Source organism: Eretmochelys imbricata, chromosome 9 (assembly GCF_965152235.1).
Source record: "Eretmochelys imbricata isolate rEreImb1 chromosome 9, rEreImb1.hap1, whole genome shotgun sequence".
Taxonomy (NCBI): Eukaryota; Metazoa; Chordata; order Testudines; family Cheloniidae; genus Eretmochelys; species Eretmochelys imbricata.
The window spans coordinates 52,570,453-52,596,422 of record NC_135580.1 but is presented as its reverse complement, the minus strand read 5'-3'; the positions used below and the strand labels follow the sequence as shown (position 1 = coordinate 52,596,422).

The 25,970-nt window shown below is 45.6% G+C and overlaps 1 protein-coding gene across 1 annotated transcript in view; it reads left to right on the top strand.

Annotated features, from left to right (window-relative positions):
* Positions 1-5,819, top strand: part of EPHB1 (EPH receptor B1) — a 317,963-nt gene extending 312,144 nt beyond the window's left edge. Inside the window, exons 13-16 of the mRNA XM_077825793.1 lie at positions 735-884; positions 3,519-3,712; positions 5,024-5,179; positions 5,711-5,819. Of these exons, the coding sequence (XP_077681919.1) occupies positions 735-884; positions 3,519-3,712; positions 5,024-5,179; positions 5,711-5,819 (609 nt within the window). The remainder of the gene's footprint in view (positions 1-734; positions 885-3,518; positions 3,713-5,023; positions 5,180-5,710) is intronic.
* Positions 5,820-25,970: the final 20,151 nt, after the last annotated feature.

Here is a 25,970-nt window from a genome sequence, read left to right as displayed (position 1 = left end):
TCAAGGTAATGTAATGTAATAGGGCTCCATTTTGGGTCCATTTGGAAGCTGAGGTTGGTGCTCAATGGTGTGGCATGCTTACAGAGCAGGATGTCGTGCGACGAGCGCATTACAGTAGTGCTTCAAGGCTTGCCATGGCTCCCATTTAGGAGCGTTGGGTTTGACCTATAATGTCCTCAGTGGTTTGGGACAGGGTGATTTCAGAGACTGCCTCTCTCCCTGTTGCCCTACTTCCACAGCCGCAGCAAGTGGAGGCTCCCAAGCTGTGGTTTCCTTGCTCTATATGAGAGGGAGCTGGTGGCAGGTGAAAAGCCCTTCTACTCTGGAATGTTTTCCCTGCTCAGGTCCACCAGAGGCTGGATATGTTAGCTGTGTGGACACATTACAAAGCTCATCTGTTGTCTCAGGCTTTTGACTTATGAGCAGGGGTAAAGGGTCAATAGCAGTGACATGGGGTTATGATTTTTGTTGATCTGTTTTGGATGCAGAATTTTTAATTCTCAATACATCTGGTTGGGCAGCTTGTTTGTGTTGTTTTGTTTTGTTGAGATATTTTGATTCCTCTTCTATTCTGTACATTTCATCATTGTGCAGCACCTAGAGATGTGAACAGTTGCTTAGTAAACTGAGGGAAAAGGCTGGCGATAAGTCTGGGTAATTCCTAAGTAATTTTGTCCCAAGGAGTGATAGACAGTCCAGGCCAAACAGTTGAACTGCTTGTCCTTCTTCTCCAGGGTGGGAAGATCCCGGTGAGGTGGACAGCCCCTGAGGCCATCGCCTACCGCAAGTTCACCTCCGCCAGTGATGTCTGGAGTTACGGCATTGTCATGTGGGAAGTGATGTCCTTCGGAGAGAGGCCGTACTGGGACATGTCCAACCAAGATGTGAGTGTTCTGGGCACTATCTCTGTGTGTGGATCAGTCTCCTAGGGGAAGAACCAGGTGATGCTATTCTACTCCGCACCCCGCCCAGCCTCTCCCAGCAGGAATCACTGCAAAGAACGGTGTAGGAATCCTGACAGCCACTACACTCCAAGACTGTTCCAGCAGAAGTCACCATGGGAATAGGATAGCTGTATATCATGAAAAACTAGGAGCCTCTTGGTTTCCAGGGCCTCCTGGGGTGGGTTCACACAGATGGGGGAGTGTGTATCTAAACTCCTTTGAAATTTGAGCTGGTCAGCAGCAACCCCTTGTGATATCAAAGACTTCTGCTTCCACTGAGATTCCGGAGAGACACAAGGGGCATGAAGAGAACAGGCTATTCCTCCCAGTACTGGCCTGCTGCCCCTCTTCAGCCTCAGTGCTCAGTGCCCCGAACCGACAGGCTGTGTGAGAAGGAAAGCAGGGGGTACAGGAGGCTTTGTGAAAAGAGAAAGAATGGGCAGAGGGGAAGCTCAGAGGGGCCTCCAAGCTCTGTCAGTGCCCTGCAATGGGATTTCATTATTGCAAATAAGGAAGTCAGGGCTGGGGCAGGCAGCTCAAACACAGTTATCATGGCTGCTAGCCAGCAACCAGCCTGCCCCAGTCCGTTCCTCACCACAGTGAGTTTTAACAGTATCTGTCTCCTTGCAACACAGTGTATGTTAAGCCTGAGAAAGGGGATGATGGGGAGAAAATATGGGTTGAGGGGATGGAACAGGGGCAGTGGAAGCTTCCTAACGGGGAGGGGCACCAGCGCCTGAACCGTGGCCCCACCCCTGGGCCGTTCCTTCCTCCCAAGGCCTCACCCGCACATTCCCTCTTCTCCCGGAGCCCCCGCCCTCGCACAGCCTCTTCCCCCAAAGACCCCTCTCCCCACTGTTCATCCTTACAGTTGTAAAAAATGGTGGGGCCATGGCCCCTCCATTCTGGCACCCTCGGGACAGCGGCTCAAGGGTGAAGGAGGAGAAGGAGATAGAGAGTGGGGGTGTAGGGAGGCAGAATGGGGTGATGGGAAAGTAGGGAGACAGAACAGGGTGAGTGAAAGAGAGAGAGAAGAGGAAGGCGATGTAAGAGGAAAAGAATGGGGCAAGAGGATGGGGTTAAGAGACAGGCAGAGGAGGCGAGTGGTTAAGGAGATGGAGAGGAACGCGTGGCCACATTTTCACTGCCACTGCCTCAGCTGCCAAAACCCTCCCCAGCCAACCCTCCCCAATTTAGCTTTCCCTGCGTGTCAGAGCACTACTTGCCTGGGAGCAGGACCAGACACAGGCCTCAGTGCTTGGATTTCAGACCATCTGGATTTGGATCCGAGGCACATTTGGCACATGCATGCACTTGGCTTGCCTGGTGCTGAGCCCCCCAGCTTGATACTGTTCTACTCCCCCCACACCTCCCAGCCTTTCCATTTGGGGGTGCCAGACGATGGGAAATAAGAGACTCTTCTCCCTCCCATTGTATGGCAGCCAGAGAACAGGGGTGAGGGGTTTGTTTTTCCATTCCCTCCTATATATTTGGGAAGAGAAAGATCTGGCTCCATCCCTCTCTGGGTCTTTTGGTGACACGAGGCCATGAGCAGGCCCTTAGTCCTGAGTATATGGGGAGCTCACCTGGATGCACACACCACAAATATCACTTTAGATTTGGCAGCAGTCCCTCTCCAGAAGTCACTGCAGAGAGTAGTGCAGAAGCTGTCACTGTGACAGCATGCATCCGATGAAGGGAGCTGTAGCTCACGAAAGCTCATGCTCAAATAAATTGGTTAGTCTCTAAGGTGCCACAAGTACTCCTTTTCTTTTCACTGTGAAGTGTTAGCTCACAGCTACTCCAGCCCCAGCCTCTCAACCTGTGCAGCAGTGGATGATTTTCAAGATGAAAAAGGCTGATAAATGAAAGGTTTTAAAATAGGAAATTGGGAAGAAAAACCAGTAGGCTGATAATTGGACTTCAGGAAGCCGGAAGGCCTTTGAAAATGTTCAGAGGGTTTGTAAGCCAGGGAGAGAGACTTGGTAGTTCAACTACTGTACTCCAGTTTGATCGGCAGAGATAATGAGAGTGGCTGCTCTCCACAGAGAGGGACTACAATACCCTTGACTCATCAGAGCTCAAATTAACCTCTGAGTGCCTTGGCTCCACACCGCTTTCCCACATCCACATCATTAACGGGTAGAACACCGTAGTTTGTGGCAAGGATTCTGCCTCGGAGAGAGGAGAGGGCAGTGGTGGTGAAGTGATTACTCTCCTAGGTTCCCTTCACTGACGTACTGCAGAGGCCATCTTTCCCTGAAAACCTGGCTGTTAGAACGCATAGCTCTTTGCTCTGGTATTGGGTCAGATCATCACGCTTGTAAAGCCTCTGGCGCATCACTGAAGTCAGTGGAGATACAGCCATTTATGCCAGCAGTGAATCTGACCCAGTGAATTTGGGAACTCTTGCCTTTAGTGTAAACGTTTTGGCCAATGGAAAGGTTGATTTTTTTCCAGGGTGGGTGTTGCTTTGATGGAGGTATGGGTTGGGTTTGATTTTTGAACTTGGATGACTCTTATGAGCTTTGTTCCTCTATTTACCTGCTGGTTTCATGCTCCTTCTCCCTGCAGGTAATCAATGCAATTGAGCAAGATTACCGTCTTCCCCCTCCTATGGACTGCCCAGCTGCGCTGCACCAGCTCATGCTAGACTGCTGGCAGAAAGACCGCAACACCCGCCCTCGCTTCACTGAGATAGTCAACACCCTAGATAAAATGATCCGCAACCCGGCAAGCCTCAAAACTGTAGCGACCATCACCGCTGTGTGAGTCTCAAAGTGCCCTGATACTATATGTGCAGTGGGAAGTTCTGGGAGAGTCAATGGTTAGGTTTTGTGAACTCATCACTTAATGTTCCAAGCCATGAATGTAGGGTCATAGAGCTAGCTGAGTTGTTGATAGGCAATCAATTATTCAATTAAGTTTACTTTTCTTTTTTGTTGACAAATCATTCATGATCCAATCAAGATTTGTGCAGATGTATTCACTATAAATAGCCATCAGCCAAATACCATGATGAGCAGTTGTTGTTCATGGGTGGCCTCTTTGCTATTGATTATTCGTGGCATGTGATTGATGGTGAAAGTCACATAGTATTGTTTCTACCCTTTAATTGGATACTGAAACTTTTTAAACAGGAGAATAACGAAAGACAAATAACGAATAGTGCCTATGCACCAAATACCCATGCAAGTAGTGGTGGCATACAAGGAATTCTCCAAACTTTCAGATATATAATGTCTGTGCATGAAAATAATCCTGAATGCTGAATAATAAAAGACATGAGCAAGATGGAATCAAATATCCATGGTAGAATCAAATGGCTGTGCAGATGTTAGTGAACACTGAGTTTGTGGTATGCAGGGGTAGTATGGATAGGATAGGATAGGATGGTATAGTGACTTGCTGAAGAAGCTGTGTTCCATTACCTCATGAAAACAGACTTTTGTGCCGACGTGCCACAAACCTTCACAAATCCTGCCTCTGTCACAAGTTACCATCTCCAGGACCGCTTTTAACTCCATATAAAGACCTTGGCCTTCCAAACCGCCTGTAGAGGACCTGTCCAGACCACACTTAGAAAGAGTTGTGTTGTTAGCAGTCCACCCATCCTGCACATATTGTACAATCCAATAGCCACAGTAAGTAGGACACTATCTGCAGTGCCTTTCAGCTCAGATTCAAGGTCTCTTTGTGTTCCCGGGTATTTTGGGGTAGCAGCAAGGGGGAGGGGAGGGTATGATGGGAGACTGAGAGTTCAGGCAATGTTGGAGAGATTTAAGATTTTTGGCAGCAATCCAAAATAGATGGATTTTAGTTATATATGTGGGGGGCTGGGATAGGTGTATTTTTAATAAGCACAAAATAAATGTACTTCTCAGCCACAGACGGGCAATGCTTCACTGATTATACAGTAGGTTATTGTTTGCTATGAATCTTATAAAGTGCTGGCAACCCAGTATGACCCCATTTCTACCTACTAGCTGGTTGGTTTCACCCTTGTTTTTGATCTACAGCATCTGTCGGCTTGTGTTTCCAGTCCAGCTTGACCTAGGCTCCTTTCCGTTGTGTTTCAGGCCTTCTCAGCCACTGTTAGACCGCTCCATCCCAGATTTCACTGCCTTTACCTCAGTAGAAGATTGGTTAAGCGCCATTAAAATGAGCCAGTACAGAGACAACTTCCTGACTGCTGGCTTCACCTCCCTCCAGCTTGTTGCCCAGATGACCTCAGAGTAAGTGGTGCATACAGTGTACTCACCTAAACTCTTACCCAGCTCCCACTGAAGTCATTAGAAAGACTTACATTGCCTTTGTGGGAGGAAGATCTGGCTCCTAAAGATTGACTTTCTCTGGAGATTGCCAGTGCTTCTTGGTCGAGACAGGGTCAAAAGTAATATGAGAATTGCCTTTCTCGTAGTAGTTTACTATTTTCTCTTCCAGGAAAAAAAACACTAGGGAATGGAAAAAATAAATAACCTCAAATCAACCAACTTTTTTGAACTTCAGATAGGTTTGGTTTGAGTTTGGGGCAAACATTCAGGCTGGTTTTTGGTCTGTCCAATATATGATTGCTTATGAGTCTGCGAATACAGGTCCATTGTTTTAGATTTAGAGATAGGACACCTTTTATTTTGCTTTTCTCTCCTATCTCATCAGTGACACTAAAGAACAAAATGAGGTGTTTCTGGGACGAACACCCTGAAACACATTAAAGAGTGTAAAATTAAAACATCTAAACTGAACTACCTGTTGTTTTTTTACAGAGATCTCCTGAGAATAGGGGTGACTTTGGCCGGACACCAGAAGAAGATTCTGAATAGTGTCCAGTCTATGAGAGTACAGATGAGTCAGTCTCCAACCTCGATGGCATGACGTCTCTCATTTTATGGGGATGGGAAAGGGAGGGGAAACAATGAAGGGTCAGAGGTGGGATGGGAGGAACAGACTGACAAAGCAGTGAAAAATGTGGAAAGGTTGAATTATCGTCTAAGAACTGTAGCAGCTGCAGACAAAGAACACATGGGACTTGTTTCTAACCGGCAGCTTCCGTTTCTCGCTAACAGAAGCACACTTACCAATGCCAGGGGAAACAGCATATAAATAAATATAAATATGTACAAATCATATATTTAAAAGACAATGAAGACAAACCAATGTGTGTTGGGAAAAAAATAGACTCCAATCCCACCACCAGTGAGCAGTAGTCAAAACTGATAAGAAACAAGGGGCCAGTGGGGTGGGGAGAGGTGCAAGAACTGAGTTTCCAACCCAGAGAAACCATCTTCAGCAACGACATTCCTGTTCTTTTCTTCTTTTGCTCCCCTCCCTGACCTCTCTCCCACACCCCATTCTCTTTCTACTCATGATCTATGTGGAAGTGTCTTCAAAAGTCTCCACAGCTACCTACTGTAATATCAAGATGTTGTTCTGTCAAGTACCAAAGGACTTCACTGACCACTGCATGGGGGATCCAAATCAATCCAGTTAATGTCTTCATATTGAAGAAGAGATGTACCTTCAATAGAAAACCTTGTTTTTCTTTTGCTTGCATTTTTTTGCAAAAAGGAAAAAAAAAACATAATGGAAAAAGAAAAAGGTGTTCCCGCGTGCGCGCATGCGCATTTGTGTGTGTACTTTGTCAACTTACTGTGGATTCACTGCTTCTCGATAACAGAGAAAACAAACCAACCCAAGTAGAATGGATGGTAAATTCATAACATCCAGCGGAACTGGTGGTGTGGGGGAAGGGAGAAGTGATTGGCTTTGCTTTCTGTCTGGATCAATTGTACCTGGAATGTTTAATGAGAAATAAGAGAAAAATAAAGCAAACCCAACTCTCAATGTTTTGCAAACCTGGAGGAAGAAGCAAAGGAACAGTCAGGTTGGATACTGCACGGGTTTCATATGGGATTATTATGAGATGCACAGTGTTTGTTACGGGATTGTTGACTGCAGAGGCAACAGGAAAAGAAGACAGACAGACACTCTGGAAAATAGACTGGTTAGTCCTCCAGCATCTCCATGATCTGCAGAAGATGGCTATGGAGAACTTTTTTTCCCATCGTGTGAACCTAAGGATTTTGCTATTAAATTACTGACTTAGGTTTCATGGCTTCAGAGGTAGGTCCATATGTTTTGCGTGCCTCTGTGTCCATCCATCCTTCCCTATTGTATCTCTTTGCTCACTTCACTGAGGCATCTTCCATTGAATGTTTTCCAGTGTTTGATCTGTTGTTCATCTGTCAGTCTCTTTGCTAATTTGCTAATCTGTCTAGTTAAAATTACTAGAAGCATGTCAGTGTTTACATAAAATGTTGCAAGAGTGGACAGTCTAGCCTCTCGCTGGAATATGTAAAGAGTTTATAAAAAGAATGAACTCTTAGTAAGGGTTTTACTTAGCTCATTCTGTGTGAGTTATCATGCTCCATCACCACATTCTTACAGAAATCACAGTTGTCAACAAAGTGTACCCATGGCATAGGGAATAGATATCATGGCCCGCTGTTCCAAACACAGGGGTCTGAAGGAGCCTGCCTAGCTTCCGACCAGAATTAGCTGAGTTGCTGCCAAGCCTGGCATGTGAGTGCGTAAAATTAATCTCCTTAAGGAATTTCAGTGGATCAGTATCCTACATCTATGATTTGGTGGCTCACTAGCTCGCATCCATCATTGTGACCATGCAGAGATGTGATGGTCCAGGAAAAAAACAAAAACTTTTGGAAAAAACAGGTTTTTTTCCATTTTTTTCTGAGACCCAGTATGGAAAAATTAACCATTTGGGGAAACATTTAAAAGAAACTGTTATATGAAATATTTTCTCTCAGAATGAATAGTGAAAGAAGAAGGAAAGAAGGAAAAACTTGAGCTGTGCTAGCATTTCCAAGAATACATTAGTAACTGTTTAAGTTATACCGGTTCATAGGATGGCTAGGTTTGTCTACAATTACAGCACTTACTGTATATATAATGATAATAACTGTTAAAGAGTATAGTAACTGCCACCAGAAAGTTTGATATGTACCTGAATTTACTGTTGGTCCTTAATATTCTGCTCTGTTAATTACATTATAGGGACATTCATTTTCCAAGCTTTTTCTCTAGAAACATGAGTTTCTTCTGTTCCTGCATGATAATGTCAGGTTAGGTCTATATATGTACTATGTCTGAGCCCAAAGGATATAACCTCCCACTATGTTTATAATAGTATTAATGTTTTCTATTTTCAACTTTTTATTGTTTTTCTTATTTGCCAACAGGCAAAAAAATACACCTAAGTACCTTAGGTGCAGTTGCAGCTCCCTCCCTAATACTAGGTGTATTTGTCATTATTCGCTGAATCAAAACTAAAGAATTTATACTTAGCTCATAAAGATACCAACAGTACTTTTTATGTGCTAACTAAATTATACACATTACATTTCTCATTCTTAAAGAAGCAAATAAAGTTTCATTTTGATAAGCATGTAACTACTGCAGATATTTCAATTTTCCACAAATTTTGGGGTGGGGGGTTGTTTCTGGAGGAAAAAGAGCAGAAACAAAGGTGTTTGTTCCCTACTTTCAAAATTTCTGGAAATTTTACAGCTCTGCGCTCTTCCACATCTTGCAGAGATGCACTTATACAGCCGTACACCGCTGGAGCTGACCTTCAGTCTGGGTGTAATATTGGAGGTGGAGTAAAGGTAGTTCTATTACTGGACATATATTCTAAGCAAAATCATTCTGCCTGGTGGCCTGTAATTCTCCTCTGTGCTTTTTCAGGGGCACCAGATGTCTTCTTGCCCCATGTTGCAGTTTCAGATGGGCCATCTCCTGTGATCACTGCACCCCCTAATCCCTTGAAAGGTTTTCTATGGGGCATGAGGTTGGCTGCCCAGCATCCTGAAACAGTGAGACAAGTATATTCCTGTTCACACCAGCACGCTGGGTGATGGGACCTAGAGACACATCAGAAGTATTTGCACTATCATTAGGACACATGGCCTTCTGGTTCATCCCTTTCCTCCAGAGCTGAATGCACGAGTAGTGGGAGTTATCCTTAGTTACTACCCTACTGTTCCAAGATGGGATTGTGGGTAGCTTCCTATATCCAAGAACACCTCTTCCTGGATTGGGAGGGCTGTGGCCGCTCAGAGTTGTGTGATGGGAGAGCTGACATCTATCACTTCCTAAAAAGTTGTGCAGAGGGGAGAACAGGATACTCAACATGCAAGGGCAAAGACAAAGGAGTTGTAGGCCTCCCCGCAGATTTCAGTGGGAAAGTGGTCCCTGGTACCTGTATATTCTTTACATCAGCAGTTTTTGCTTGAGTTAGGAAAATGTCACAAAGCTTGAATGAGGAATAGATATTAACAAATGCAAAAATGATCTTGTTTCAACTTGTAGAGTTTCCCCCAGAGAAACAGGCAAAGAAAAACTCCCCTTGTCTGACAGCAGAAGGGACTATTCCAAGGCCAGTCTGATAGCCAATCATTAATACCGTTTGGAATACTCACCTCCGAAATCTGTATTCAAGCATGTTGTCACACCAAATACAACATGCATATGAAACATGCATTCTGCATACTAATACACTGTGTCACTACATTTCTATTCACAATTGATAAGGGATCTTTTGTGTTTTTATTATTTCTTTAGTAGAAGAAAACTAAAGGTATAAAGCAGCATGACAATGAGACAGACTAAATAAAAAACACTACATTTATGACTACCCTGCTGATGCTTATTATACAGGGTGGGAATGCTCCTGATCGGAAGCTGTCCCTTTAGCCTTGCTTTGTATAGTGTCTGTGGTTTATATGCAGTGCAGAACAGAACTGAACAACAACCCTTCTTAATGTGAAATCAATAGGTCCAGTTCTGCCCATTGAAGTCCATGGGCTCTGTACCCATCCGGCTGAGAATAAAATTGGCCCTTCTGCTTCCAAAGTAATTTAGTTGTTCTAGGAAGCTACATTATGCTGTTTAACTCTACCGGATTATTTCCCCACCTTTGTTCCCCTCCCCACCTCTCATATTCTCTGTCACTGCAGGCAAAACCTGTGTTCCTGGTCTTGACCACTTACTGAGCGCTGGCAGTGCTAAAAGCTATAAAAGCATAAAGGAAAACAAGGGTCGAGCTCTTCCAAAATGTCTCCTCACTGAGATTTCTTAAATCACCTACATAAATTTAGGTGATTTTCCAAAGTGCTGTGCACCCAGCGGCTTGCACTGGGGCCATAAATTCCCAGCTGTAAAGATTGGTTACCCAGGGTCCATTAACCATCATCCAATTGTTTAAGTTAACTCTCTGGCCTAGTGGCTAGAGCTCTGTATTGGGACTCAGGAGACATGGGTGCTATTTCTGGCTCTGCCACTGGCCTGCCAGGTGACCTTGGACACGTCACTTCCCCCCACTGTGCCTCAGTTTCCCCATCTGAACAATGGGGATAATGACACTGACCTACTTTATAAAGCACTTTGAGATAGACTGATGAAAAGTGCTAGATATGATGACTTAGAGTTTTGTTCTCTCCTTTTTCCAATGGAATGGACCCTGGTCCCCCTCTGTCTCTTCCAACTTGAGTAGACCAGAGAGTAGGCATGGGCAATGTTCCTGATTTCCACAATAGGAAAGTGTTAAATTGCAGGTGTAAGTGTGGGAAATAAGCATATCTGGTCACAAGGAGCTTCAGTCCTGCCATTTGTGGAGAGTGGGATAGTTCGTCTGTGAACAATGCTACATTTATATAGCTTTGTATAAGAGCAGCTAATAGAAGCATCCATCCGAAGCTCTGGGTGCCCTTTTTCAAGGCTGGGAATTTACAGTACTAAGAAAGTCACAGGAGACTGTTTAAACCCACTGCAATATTCTGCACAATCCTGATCAGACCTGCTTCCGAAACTACATATCACGATACCATGCCAGTAATTAACCCCATCCAGTTCTCCCCCATCCTCTCCCCAGAAGCCTGAGAAGAAAGGCAAGCTTTGCGGTGTGTCCAGAAAGTGAACAGATCTGACCCCAGCGGGTCCAAGGCAGGTAGCATGCCCCAGTTGAGGGCAATGTTCCCTCTAATTTTTGACAGGCCATGTGCACAAAAAGTTTCTTCTGTGCAAATTTTTGTGCGCACGGTGTTTCACCATGTGCACGGGGTTTAGGATCTGTGTGTGCGTGCACACGTGTACAGCTTAGAGGGAACAGTGATTGAGGGGTTCTCTCAGAGAATGCCTTCCTCTTTTCCATATGGAGGGCGTGCTGCTGGAGCTCATCCACTGATGTCAGCTGTTGTGCGGCAGCATCATGAAAGAGGCAACCAGCTTCCAAACCTCTTAGGCCTCTAACAGGCAAAACCAACAGCCTAAACTCCACCCAGCAGTCCATGGTGCACCTGCTACATGCTCCCAACAAAAAACTCCACTTAATACGAGTGCTGTTATGTTCTGGATGAGTTTTATCTTCTGAGTGGCCTCAAGGTACATCCCCCACCCAGGACAGCACATTGCAGTATTCGAATCTTGAGGTGACAGAGGTATGGATCAGCACAGCAAGGGCCACCTGTGAACAAAAAGTGTGCACTCACCTTGCAAGGACAAATAGTAAACCTGCTCCTAGGTGCAGCTGCTACTAGAGCATCCAGAAGTAGCCTTGAGTCTAACGAGACCTCTGAGTCACAAATATGGTTGCAAAGTGATGGCTGCACACCACCAATTAGTGGTGCTGATATAATTCTTGCCAATTCTTCTGGATGCTGCCCCCAACCCACTAATATTATCTCTGTCTTTTTTTGGACTGAGCCTCAGTCATCGAGTCCTCATCCAAATCCCAATCTCCTGCAAAGACTGGGTCATGATTTCACTGCACCGAAAGTATCAGCTATAATGGAGACATAGAGCTGGGTATAATCTGAATACTGCAGACGCTGTAGGCCAGGACTTCTTCTTAACCCTCCTGGTGGCCTTGTACACACAGTGGACAATAGTGGGTACAGAGCAGAACCCGGCTATACTCAGTATGAGAGACAGTTAAGGTGGATAAACAACTGCTCATAATTATCTTCATGGTTCTTCTGCGTTAAAAAGTGGAAAACTGCTACAAAATGATTCTTCTCCTGCTAAGAACCTTCATCCAGTTAACAGCCTCTCATGAGCTGTCTGAAAAGCCACTGAGAGGTGTAATAAAATTCACATGGACACATTGTCTTCATCATTACTCAGGAGGAGATCATCCACCAACAAAAGCAGTGCAGTTTCTCTCCCACACCGAGGTCTAAACCCAGAATGACTAGGGTCAAAGTGATCTGAAGACTGAGAATATTCACGACCAACCTTCTCCATAGTCTTTCCCTCAAATACTGGAGATTTGGTACCAGTTTACAGGTGGTCCGGTGGTCATAAGCAAGATGATAACTTAAGTAGAGGCCTCCTTGGGAACACTTGGGATCCTACCCTCAGCATTGACGGTTGCTACTGTGTCATCACCAGTCTTTACCAGCCAGCGGGGACATGGCTCTGATACACAGGCAGTGGCCCAAAGCACCCCCAACATTTTTGGAACTTGAGCAACACTGGCTAAACCTCAAACGGGAGTCTCTGTGCTGGTACCCTAAGGACATTGACCTAAACTGACAGATGCTGCAAATGCTGTCTGAATTCCAGCCATTTGTATTGCAGTGGAACAAGCAAACTCCTCACAAAAGCGAAAAACTTGACTAAGTTTCTAAGCGGGGGCAGCTGGGATTAATCAGGCTATCCACCACCTGAAGCAGTTCTGCTGTTTTGTGATTTTGCAGATGCTATGAGAGACTCAACGATGCCTCTCCATGTCAGAGCATAAGTATTTTAAAATTCTCGGACTGGGTCTTCTACCAGCAGCTCTCTAAGTATCTCTCTCTCGGTTAGTCTGTTGCAAGTCATCTTTAAGACTTGGTGGCCTGTGGGGTTAAAGTTACATCAGCAGCCAGGGATAAAAGATCCTTCTAATAGCCCATGATCCCATCAATAGAGTGATCAATGCTTTCCCAGAACCTGTTTCTCTAGGTTTCCTTGGGCAGGCTTTGGTCCCTCATCTTAGTGGGAGAGAAGCACCAAAGCAGGAGTCTTCCCAGACCTAAATAATGTTGGTGCATTCCATGACAAATGACTCAAAATGTTGCTCCTATGTGTATTTAAAAGCTGCTTTCTCCAAATGAATGATTAGGGGATTTATGGTAAAATGAGTGGAGCTGGTCAAAATTTTTCCTTCAGCACATTTGTTTGTACAGTTGGAAATTTTCATGAAAAAATTTAGTGGTGATAGAAATGTTCTGATTTTTCAATAGAAAAACTGAAAAAAAAAGACCACCTCCTTCCCAAAGTTTCTGGCTTTGGTTTCTGGCTTTAAAAACCAGAAAATTTCCACAGGATTCCCTGCTCCCCAATACTTTCCAGCAAGAAATAATTAGCATTTATGTCCAGCTCTAAAGATGAATAAAATGTAATAGCCCGTTTGCAAATCTTGTGGAACATTTCCCTTAAACTCCTCAGTCTCTCTCTCAGACACACACTCTCACTCCTCCTCTCAAGAAAAAAAGTCCTACAGTGGGTTGTGCAAACTCCAGTGTGACTGAGAGGCTTTATTCCTTCTCCTTGCAAGAGTTCTTCTCTCCTAAGTTGCTCTCACCTTTCACCCCCTAGGGTTACACTCTCCACCACAGATAGCAGAGCATTCTCAGTGCAGAGCCCACGTCCCTGGAAATAGCTCCTTCCAGGAGGCTGAGTTTAATGAGCTGCCAGGCACAATGTAAGACCTGCCTGTTGAGTTAAAGCTTTGTACAAAGTTTGCTTTAGCTTAATGTTGAAGAAGTGGAGATCTTATGGAAAGGAGTGAAAGGGCAGGTTTGCTGTAGGCCTTAAAGATAGAAGCTTGGGATGTTGTTATTGTTTTTCTAAACATAAGGCACCTAGGTGCGTGGCAATAGATGTGAAGCTACATTTCTGGCTACATTCGTGAAATCATAACTACATTCTTCCCATCCCTCTGCTTTAATATGAAGCTGTCTCTCCAAGTGAAGTGTGACCTGCCCGTCTTCTGTCTCGTGTCTGTTTTTCAAAGAGCAGGCCCCACATGATTCATTAGATAGAGATCAGAGGTTAAAGGAGACTTGAGAATGTGAGTAGCAATGTCTCCGAGGGACCTTTGCAAAGATAAGATTGACCAGCTGTGCAAGGAGCACTATTGTATGATTTTAAATTATTTCTAGAAGCATCACCTTCAAAAGACATGACCTCCCAGATTATCTGAAACGCCAAGCTGGGCACCGTGCTGACTTCCCAGCAGTATTGACTTGGCCAGGCTGTACTTTCAGGAATAAATCCCAGTTAGGACCAGTTGGATGGCACTTTTCTTGGGTGGAAGAGAGAGTGTGTTAATTGAGAACTCTTCTACCTCCTGAGTTGAGCCAGCATGACTGTTGACTGACCACATAAAATCTAAACAGCGGAAAGGCAACATTCACTATGAATCATCCTCAGATTTTGCCACTCCCTTCTAAGAAGAATTTCAGATTATAACATTGTCCCCACATTTAATTTCCTTATTCTTCCTCCCAGTTTTCTGTCTCAAAGGGTCTTTCTCCCCCATTGTCTTAACCAACAGCTCATGCCCAGGTTCACAAGAAATGGAATGTCACCGCCATGTGAGATACAAGGAGTGTTCTCCTGTGAAATTCAAACACCGATGCTTCAGACTTGCATTGCTGAAAGGGTTTGGCCAGCTGGAAGAGTGACCTCCAGATTTCCAGGCCTCCATTCTAAGGCCCTGTTTCCCATACATAGGAATACATCACTCTAGAAAAACAGCTTCTGGGTAGCCACATCCATTTTGCACTCACGGTGCCTGAAACGGGCACAAATCTGAACCATGGCTCCCTGAGTTTTCTCTCTACCTGCAGAAGGCAGCTCAGTGCTGCTCCCTCTGGAAAGCATAGTCTCCTCACTGAACAGTCTCAGGGTATGGCTACACTAGAAACTTCAAAGCGTTGCCGCGGCAGCGCTTTGAAGTGCAAGTGTGGTCACGCGCAAGCGCTGGGAGAGAGCTCTCCCAGCGCTCCTGGTAATCCACCTCCACGAGGGGATTAGTTCTGAGTGCTGGGAGCAAGGCTCCCAGTGCTCAGAGCCTGTCTACACTAGCGCTTTAAAGCGCTCAGACTTGCTGCGCTCAGGGGACGATTTTTCACATCCTTGAGACAGCAAGTTAGAGCGCTATAAAATATAAGTGTAGACAAGCCCTAAGCCTGTCCTCACTGCAATGCCTAGTCACTTGCAACTTTACAGCCCACCTGCTCCTTTCCATGCCCTCCTCTGGCAGCAGAGGACCCAGGGAGGATGGGAAGAACAGCTAAGACCTGCCTGTAAACAAGTCCCTCCCACCTGGCTGGAGTCCCAGCTAACACTGGGTGGACCCAACTCTGGTCCCCATCTCTTAGTCCTCGCAGTTGGCTCTGTCCTTTCTGGGCTGCTTATGTATCTTTCCCGGTGGGGGACCAAAAAGGAAAACAAAGATTCCAGTGTGACTGAGCATAAACCCGTCCTGGAGCCAACTCAAAAAAGAAACAGCCAGCGATACCCTCTTACTTTGGGGGTGCCTGCAGAGTGGTTTTACAGGAGTCCTTCTGGCCGGGGAGCTAAATCAGGCTCAGCTGGGAGTTCACTACATGCCTTGTAGGGCTGGGGGTCTCCAACAAGGGAGTTCCCCCTGCTGCTGCAGGAGCCCCTCCAGCTTCATAGTCCTTCCTGCTTTGCTGACAGCAGCTTCCTCCTTTTTTAAAGGCCTCCTTCCCACCACCCACATAGGCCTCTCTACCTCTTCCCCATCAGGGCAGGGTGCACAGGCCCCATCACACTGCCCACCAGCATTATTCCTCTCCATCAAGAGCAGGAAGGACTATGGAGGCCTCTCACTGGCCCCAGCAGCAAAAGAGTAATGCATCCATCTGCTTTGAAGCAGCCAAGCAACAGCTCTCCTCTGGGGAGTGGAGAATGTGGCTTTCCAGGCTTCCTGGAAATCTGCTACCACCAGCTCCACAAACTGCCTCAGAGAGGCTGCTAGAGCCCATGGTGTGGGAAGCCTCCAGCATGGCCAACCTCTCCTTTCTAGGCTGTAGGAAACAAAGGGGGATGGGCCCCACAGATACCGCCTTTCCACATTTCCTCTATTTATTCAAGTTATTCTGCTCTCCCTTGTGGCCTTGTATGGCCCCAGCAGTGTCTGTTCTGACCCAGTGCGTTCTGGTGTGTGGGAATACGACAGTTTTGTTTCTGCCTGTGTATTTGTCCTATTTTAAGGAAGGAGGTTCCATCCCTGCACTAGGGTTGCCAATTTTGGTTGGATGTGTTCCTGGAGATGTTATCACCTGACATAATCTTTAATTAGAGATTGATCTTTAATTTCCTGGAGACTCCCAGACAATCCTGGAGGATTGGTAACCCTATCCTGCGCTCAGACTGTCCAAGGCATCTCTTTTGTCACAGAGGAGTCTTTAGAAGCTATGGTGCAGCACTGAGCCTTTTACAAGGAGAGCGTTGGTTGTGAAAACCTTCAGCCAGGTAGCCTGTGGGACTGCCAGGTGGGCATGGCACCCCATCCATTTCTTTCCTGGACCTGTGGATTCTAGTGTAGGAGAAGATAAATGTATTGGTCAGAACCAAATTGCTCTGATTTTTGTTGGATCATTTTGCTGGCCCCTTCATGCTGCTGCTTTTGCACTTTGTTCAGCCATCAGGGCTTTCCTGGAGTCACACTAAGGCAAATGTGGACATCTCTTAGAATCATAGGGACCTCAGGAGGTCATCGAGTCCAACCCCCTGCTCAAAGCAGGACTGATCCCCAATTAAATCATCCCAACCAGGGCTTTGTCAAGCCTGACCTTAAAAACTTCTAAGGAAGGAGATTCCACCACCTCCCTAGGTAACGCATTCCAGTGTTTCACCACACTCTTAGTGAAAAAGTTTTTCCTAATATCCAACCTAAACCTCCCCCACTGCAACTTGAGACCATTACTCCTTGTCCTGTCCTCTTCTACCACTGAGAATAGTCTAGAACCATCCTCTCTGGAACCACCTCTCAGGCAGTTGAAAGCAGCTATCAAATCCCCCCTCATTCTTCTCTTCTGCAGACTAAACATCCCCAGTTCCCTCAGCCTCTCCTCATAAGTCATGTGTTCCAGTCCCCTAATCATTTTTGTTGCCCTCCGCTGGACTCTTTCCAATTTTTCCACATCCTTCTTGTAGTGTGAGGCCCAAAACTGGACACAGTACTCCAGATGAGGCCTCACCAATGTCGAATAGAGGGGAACAATCAATGCCCCTACTTATACATCCCAAAATGCCATTGGCCTTCTTGGCAACAAGGGCACACTGTTGACTCATATCCAGCTTCTTGTCCACTGTAACCCCTGGGTCCTTTTCTGCAGTATTGCTGCCTAGCCATTCGGTTCCTAGTCTGTAGCGGTGCATTGGATTCTTCCGTCCTAAGTGCAGGACTCTGCACTTGTCCTTTTTGAACCTCGTCAGATTTCTTTTGGCCCAATCCTCCAATTTGTCTAGGTCCCTCTGTATCCTATCCCTACCCTCCAGCATATCTACCTCTCCTCCCAGTTTAGTGTCATCTGCAAACTTGTTGAGGGTGCAATCCACACCATTCTCCAGATCATTAATGCAGATATTGAACAAAACCAGCCAGAGGACTGACCCTTGGGGCACTCCACTTGATACCGGCTGCCAACTAGACATGGATCCATTGATCACTACCCGTTGAGCCCAACAATCTGGCCAGCTTTCTATCCACATTGTAGTCCATTCATCCAGCCCATACTTCTTTAACTTGCTGGCAAGAATACTGTGGGAGACCGTGTCAAAAGCTTTGCTAAAGTCAAGGAACAACACGTCCACTGCTTTCCCTTCATCCACAGAGCCAGTTATCTCGTCATAGAAGGCAATTAGATTAGTCAGGCATGACTTGCCCTTGGTGAATGCATGCTGACTGTTCCTGATCACTTTGCTCTCCTCTAAGTGCTTCAGAATTGATTCCCTGAGGACCTGCTCCATCATTTTTCCAGGGACTGAGGTGAGGCTGACTGGCCTGTAGTTCCCAGGATCCTCCTCCTTCCCTTTTTTAAAGATGGGCACTACATTAGCCTTTTTCCAGTCGTCCAGGACTTCCCCGGATCGCCATGAGTTTTCAAAGATAATGGCCAATGGCTCCGCAATCACCTCCGCCAACTCCTTTAGCACTCTCAGATGCAACGCATCCGGCCCCATGGACTTGTGCACATCCAGCTTTTCTAAATAGTCCCGAACCACTTCTTTCTCCACAGAGGGCTGGTCACCTCCTCCCCATGCTGTGCTGCCCAGTGCAGCAGTCTGGGAGCTGACCTTGTTCATGAAGACAGAGGCAAAAAAAGCATTGAGTACATTAGCTTTTTCCACATCCTGTGTCACTAGGTTGCCTCCCTCATTCAGTAAGGGGCTCACACTTTCCTTGACTTTCTTCTTGTTACTAACATACCTGAAGAAACCCTTCTTGTTACTCTTAACATCTCTTGCTAACTGCAACTTCAGGTGTGATTTGGTCTTCCTGATTTCACTCCTGCATGCCCAAGCAATATTTGTATACTCATCTCTGGTCATTTGTCCAATCTTCCACTTCTTGTAAGCTTCTTTTTTGTATTTAAGATCAGCAAGGATTTCACTGTTAAGCCAAGCTGGTCGCCTGCCATATTTACTGTTCTTTCTACACATCGGGATGGTTTGTCCCTGTCTTCTTCCTGCCAGCTAAGAGATAGCACCTCTCCTGCTTCGTTCCAGGGCAGGGGCTGCAGCCAGAGTGGGCGCCACAGTCTGTCTCATGATCTTTTCTTGTTCCAGTTCTGATGCCTCTGGAGAGAGGGCTCTGCCCACCTGACACCCTTGGAAATGGCAACAGGCAACATTGTCACCTCTCACAGGCAGAGGAAGATCTGAGTTGGATGTGTCTGTACCTAGCTCAAATGAATTCTGAGTTGTTTGTCACCAGGCTCACTATGAGTCTGCCAAGCTGTCTCTTCAGTCCGTATTGGTCTCTCTTTGCCCAGATGCGACATTTGATTATGGTCCTTGCCATCCCAAACAATTTCTTTTAAAATGGCAGATGCCTCCAGTAACACTGAGGGATGTGCTTTTTGACAGCCAGTTTAACAATCACCATCTTTTTTGTTCTCTCTTGTGAAGCTAGGTAGCTTTGCAAGAGGGCAGCATGGCATTGTAAGAGGGCACCAGTGTACTTCCATTTTCACTCAAGCACACAAGACTTCGGCAGTTCTGCCATCAGATTTTTTTATATGTCTCACTACAAGCCCCGAGAGGTGCTGACCACCCATTGCAGCTCCCACCGTCCTCAGGAATGGACTTGGAGAGATGGAGGTGGAGAGAGGGTGGTGCCTGGAAAGATGGACGGGGGCATAGAACTGTACCCTGGGGCTGCAAACCAGGTTGAGACAGCAGGCCAGTCCCATCCAGGCCCTCCCTATGAATTCTCCCTTCCTACTTGTGATTTGTTAAGCCCAGCACATATTACATCCCTAATTCTGAGTCTTGCTGTCTGATTGCATCACTGTTTAATTTCTTTCCCTCTCTGTTCTCCATGCCGCCAAGTCTGTCCATTTCACAGGCTGGCTTTTCTCTGGCAGTGAGTCTATCTTTCACACTCCCTGTTTATTTCTTACGTCTATCTACTGATCAATCCATTTGTCTGTCTTGCCTCACTCTTTATTTTCTTTGACTGAATCTATCTTGTTCTCTCGCGCTCTCAAATCATGTCCTTTTACTCTGTGAAATGCTTTTCAATTGTCAGTTTCATTTCTACATTTCTATGGCAACCACAAAATCTCAGCCTAGCCATCATCATTTTTTTTCTTTTTTTTGCATATAGTGGATTTGCTGGGAACTGCGGACAGGCTGTACTTCAAGTAATTTATCTCGTAAAGCAAACAGCTGTGGGGAGGGGAGAGGGGGCAGAGCTGAAGGAGGGAGGCCATGAGAGGCTGGGTCTAGGATATGAAGAAGGCATTCAGTGACTGAAGGCTTCCTGGGGTCCCCAAGCGGATAGCTTTGTGATTGGGGTGGGGGTAGGGGTGCGAAACTTGCTGTGAGTGGCTTTGAGAGGTGCTTAAATCTCCCTTACAGCTGTAGACAGATGGTGTGGTGTTTGTTAAATGGCTGTTTACAATTCCACTGAGCAGTATAAAGCCCGCTCAAGAAGCAATTGGAGGTGTGGAAAGCTCAGATTGCTGTGACAGAGACAAGAGCACGAATATGGGGGCGGGGAGCCAGTGTGTGTATGAGAAACGCACTACACCACACTCATTGTTGAGACTGTATCATCTGAAACCTGCAGCCTCTGGAGTGGAAGATGCTCTTGCATGATGGAGATCTTTGACGCAAGACTGGATGTCCTAAAACAAAACATGCCACAGGACGTGGTCCTCATGGAGAAAACACTGGGTGACGTTCTCTGGCCTGTGCCATGATGCTCAGCCTAGATGATTATGTTGGTCCCTCCTGGCCTTGAAGTATGAGTCTATTTCATTGGTGCCCAACAAAGTCAAACTCAGATGTTTCCTTTTCCTCTGGAATTCACCACTCTCTTTAGAAGGTGCCATCTGTGGAAAGTCAGGGCGCATGAGTGTTAGACAGACGGCTTTCTGATAGCAGTAATTAAAATGGGTTGCAGTGTAGCTGGAAGCCAAGGCAAAGTCAATCGCTCTCAGATTAGAGACAATAACAGCATTAGAAATACAGCAAGAGGACAGATTAATAGCATTATTATGTGGCTTTTTATAAATAAAGGAAATATATTTTGCACTGTTAATGACCTTCAAATTAATGGCTCTTTGAAAGCACTTATGTATATTTAATTGTAAATGTTGCTGAAAGTCAAAGCGGGGATTGCAGTGAAAGCAGCAGGAAGCCAGTTTTTAAATAAGAGCAAACTCGGATCATTATTTCTAAGCCTGTCAGCTTTGGGGAGTTTTAATGTATTCATTTTTCCCCCCAAGAGAATCATTGGTGGGGTTTTTTGCACTTTGAAGGTCTCCACTCTCTCTCTGTGGGCAATGACTCGAGATCTGTGTTGTACTTCCTGATTTTTCTTTTTGGCTTTGTGCTCATTGAGAGAGTAATCACATTTATTGATATCCAGTCTAGGAGCACAAAGGATTCGGGGACCTGACAATTCGAGGTAGTTTAGTAACTGGTGATTACCGATGTAGCATAGTGAGAGGTTTATTCTGCCACAAATAATAATGCTTACCTTGTAGGCAGCAATTTTCATCCAGAGATCTCGGCACACTCTATAAAGGAGGGTACATATAATTATCCCCTTCTACAAACAGAGTAACTGAGGCACGGAGAGGTGAAGTAAGATGCCTAAGGCCACCCAGCTGGTTGATGGCAGAGGTTAGGTCTCCTGACTCCCAACACAGTGCCCTGTCTCCTAGACCATAATCCTTCCAAGTGAAGAGAAGGTGGAGAGAACCAGAATGGCATAAAAGTAAATGTCAGAGTCCTTATTTTCTGAGAATATGTGGAATGGCTTCTCCCTAATTCCCATTAGCTTCAGTGGGAGCCGAGTTAGGCTGACACAAATACTTTGGAAAATGTCGCTCAAGATATTTAATATTTCTCTGTGGGTGCAAATAGCTTACCCCAAGGGTTCATAGGAATCCTTTTTGCATATGTGTTGTTACAAAAGCTGCCCAGACCCCACTATTACAAGGTGCATACAAATAGACTTCCCAAGAGGCCTCGGGGCAATCTGGGACATGATGATTTGGAAAAGAACCTGTGTCTCCTACTGATTGGGATGCTGCAGGAGTATTCCAGCTGGTAGAGGCAGGGAATCTGGAGCAGAATAAATACTCAGGCTTCATTTATGGCATTTTTTAATGAATTACCATGATCATTGTTGCTGATTTACAACTAGGATGTACTCATTTGCATTTCTTACATCTCTTGCCTCTGATCTAGAAAAGCTGCTAATAAATTTGAACCACAATATGTTCATTTAGAAGTCATTATTTTTAAACATTGAATTTGACTTTAAAAAATTCAATAGGTTTCAGCTTGAGAAATGAATTTCCAAACCCCACAATAGATTTTCAAACACTGCCAAACAAATTCCAACTCTTCATATTTCCTCCTCCTCTCCCGCCTTCATTTCTCTGTATTTGGGTTATATGTGATTAATTTATCATTTAAAGGCTTGCCATTCTGATCAGAGTTTTAAATCTGCCTCTTGCACTTAAACCAGGTGTTCTGTATTTGCTTCTTCAAAGTTCTGATCGAGTAAGGTGATCCACAGAACGTTATTCAATTTACATGTCATAATCTGATTTAGCGGCTCTTATATCAGAGCCTGCCACAATGAATGATCTAATTATAACTTGGGAGCCTTCCAAATTGTTTTCAAAGATTTTCAAGGAGATCCTCTTGTGAAATTCAAAATAAGATTCCCCAGGATAAGAGAGAGAGAGAGAGAACTTAGTATTAGAAACTTCCAAAGTGATTCTGGGGAGCAGACACAGATACCCCATATTTAAATGCTTGTTGCATTCACAGAGTAACATGAGCCCATGGGGTGGATCCAGTGGATGTCCTCAGTTCTAATCTGAGAGCTGCCACTGAAATTCTGTATGACCTTAAGCAAGTCTCTCTACCTTTGTGTGGCCTGTTTGCCATCCCACCCATTGTGCATTTAGACCAAGGATCTCAAACATGCGGCCTGCGGGCTGCATACGGCCCATGGAGTTATTTCCTGTGGCCGCCAAGCTCCCCGGCCGCCTCGCCCCCTCTCCCCCCCTGAGTGTGCGGCGCTTAGCGCTTTCCAGGAGGGAGGGGGAAGGAGTGGGGAGCCGCGTGCTCAGGGGAGGAGGCAGAGAAGAGGCAGGCAGGGGCAGGGATTTGGGAAGGGCAGGGAGGGGGCAGAGTTGGGGTGGGACTTTGGGGAAGGGGTTGGAATGGGGGCAGAGAAGGGGTGGGAAGAGGTGGGGCAGGGGTGGGGCCTCATGGAAGGGGTGGAGTGGGGGCAGTGGGGAGCGGCTTTTGTATCTTTATATGAAAAGGCGTCAGTGATGCGGTCCTCGGGCCAATGTACTAGTCCTCATGTGGCCCTCGTGGTGATTTGAGTTTGAGATCCCTGATTTAGACTGTGAGGTGTTTGAATTTAGGGACATAGGAATTGCCAGATTGGAGCAGACCCTAGTCCAGAACCCTGTTTTTGACAGTGGCTGGTACTCCATGCTTTGGAGGAAAGCCTAAGAACCCTGAAGCAGGCAGATGTGAGAATGGAAGGTCTCTCATTATGTGTTTATACAGCCCCTAGCCCAGTGGAGCCTCTAGGTGCTACCAAAATACAACTACTATTAAAGCATAATGGCAGGTTCGATGCCAAAACAGTGCTGAAAGAAGTTATTCTTGTGGCAAATTTGTCATGGAAGTGTGCCAACCCATCTGACAACAACCTGAGATGCTTGAACTCTGATCAGGTTATAATTTTACATCTTCCTCTTTTTTATGCATTTGGGTGTAATGTGCATTGGCAGATGTCTGCCTGTATGTTTCTGTGCAGAGTGAGCTACTTCTACAGTCCTGCTCTGACCGGGTGGAAGTGCCATTCCAGCACGATTTTTGTGCGTGAAGGTGCATACTGGCTCCAGCAACTGGAAGCAAGAAGTGAACTTTAATAAAAAATAAATTGGAAGCCTCCAAAGGCATCTTAACCAGCTCTGTTAAGGAAAACGGGGAGAAGATGAAGGTTGGAAAGAGGAGAAGAGGGAGGAAGAGATGATGGAAGAAGGTGACAGAAGTGGGGAGAAAAGGAGACAGAATCTTTGGAGTTGATGCTAGTCTCCCACCAGTTTTACACTGGTGCAAGTCTAATAATTTCAGTAGGGTTACTCTAAACTGGCATCTATATAAGGGAAAGGAGAATCAGGCCCATTCAGTTCTGATATTGGTGCAGTACATTTTTTCGTGGGCTGTGCAGTATGAGTTGGGCTCTTTATCATTTCCCATGGCAGTCTAATTTGCAACCTCATGCTATAATAGCTAACAATTAATAAATAAAAGGCTTTCCTGATATTCGGCCTAAATTCCCTTTCTTAATTTGATCTCAGTAGTCCTACTTATATCCCTGTGAAACACACAAAGGGCCAGGTTCTACCATCATTATGCACAGTGAGTAGTGACTTACTCCACAAGTAGCTGCATTGATTTCACTGCCACTACTTGCCCAGTAAGGTGCTACCCAGAAATTGTGGCAGAATTTATACCCTTCAGTATCTCAGCTCAGATTCCTCACAATGGAGTCACCAATCAGGATTACTTGTCTCCTCTGTCTTGTTGATGGCTCCACTTTACTTGTTTCATTGATGTTATCAGTTGGGCTACCCAGTGTTCTTTTCCTTTTGTCAGTGTGCTCCTCATCTGACCCCTTCTCAAGCACAGAATACGGTTTTTGGTGAGTAGTATGAAACACTTCACAGTCGGTGTTCTCTAGCTTTTTGTGTTACTCATTCTATTCACAACATTTGTCTATCTATATACTTGCTTCTGCAGAAGAATTCCAGCCATTGTGTCCAACTTGTGGTGCTTCTTCTGATGGTTTATCCTTTGGTGCTTAATACAGTTTTGCTTTCTTGGTTTCTCCCATTGATCTGATCTGCTGGTCAGGCCCTGGTAAGTTTTCTTCCAGAAAGCAGATGGCCTTGCACTTCATGTAAATGTAGTTCTCCTGGTTTTCATTCAGGAACAGCAGCACTGCAAACCTTGTGCATCAGCTCACCTTTGGATCCATGCTGTATTCCACTTATGCTGTGTACTTTTTTCAGAGGAGTTCGGTAGGACTTCACAGTGCCTGTCCTGCACACTTCAGTGGCTTCTTCTAAGAGCTTCCTGGGAATTCCCATGGAAATCCTCTGCTAGCTGTCCAGAGTGTTCACTCAGCATTGGCATTTATCTCTATCTTCACTTCCAGCCCCCTCATTATCAGCACTGGCTCGCTGCCCCAATTGCTCAACCAGCCCACACATGCAACTCTCAAACATGGTACCAAGGAATGCGTATCGCCCTTGACACCCACAGCACTTTCAGCTACTCACCTCTTTGAATGCAGCAGTTGTCATTCCTTCTGTGTTCTCATTGCAAACACTCCTTGAGAAACACTGGGGCTACCTTTCCTCTTCTCTGCATGCTGCAGCAAGGGGAGGTGAGACTGATTTACTGATGAGCACCTCTGACTTCATCATCCCACTGGACATGACATCACAAAACCGCCACCCAACAAAGGTCATAGGCCAGCTGCATCTTCACGGAGCAGGAAGAGGAAGGACAGCTTCTTGTGTTCTTACAACCTCACCACTCAACCATCCCATTTTTAGAAGGCAGCAAAAGAGGGAAAGAGGATGGAGGAAGCCAGAGAACAAAGAGGGAGAGCAGAAGACAGAGCATCCATGTTTATTCCCATTCTGGGATTCTTTATCCCAGGAAAAATACTATAATGCTTTACTATGCAGAGTGTCACTTAATAGTTTAATGGCTGCAGAGCCATGATTGAATGAGCATACTGGCTGAATTTCATTCCCTGCTCAGGTCAGAGTAGTTCCTTGGCTCATTGATAGAACAGCTTAGATTTAACCAGTGTTGACTGGCTTAGGACACGGAATTTCACTCTGATACCAAGATATCCAACTCCTTTCATATGATGGTTAAAGTCCAGTAGCAGAATAGCAGGCTCAAAGGAATTCCATCTCTACTGGCTTTAACCCCATCAAAGGTATTGCATTTGCTAGGTCTCCTACTTTGCTATTTGCCCATTGCCACATAAAAGGAGTTCTTTGTTTGCCTCCCCTTCCTCTCTCTCACCCGGTACCTTCTTCGTGTTCTTCCTTCTGTCTGGTTCTGATGTCTCTTTATTATTATCAGCATTACAGCAGTGCCTAATGGCCAGACCTGAGACTGATGCTCCACTGT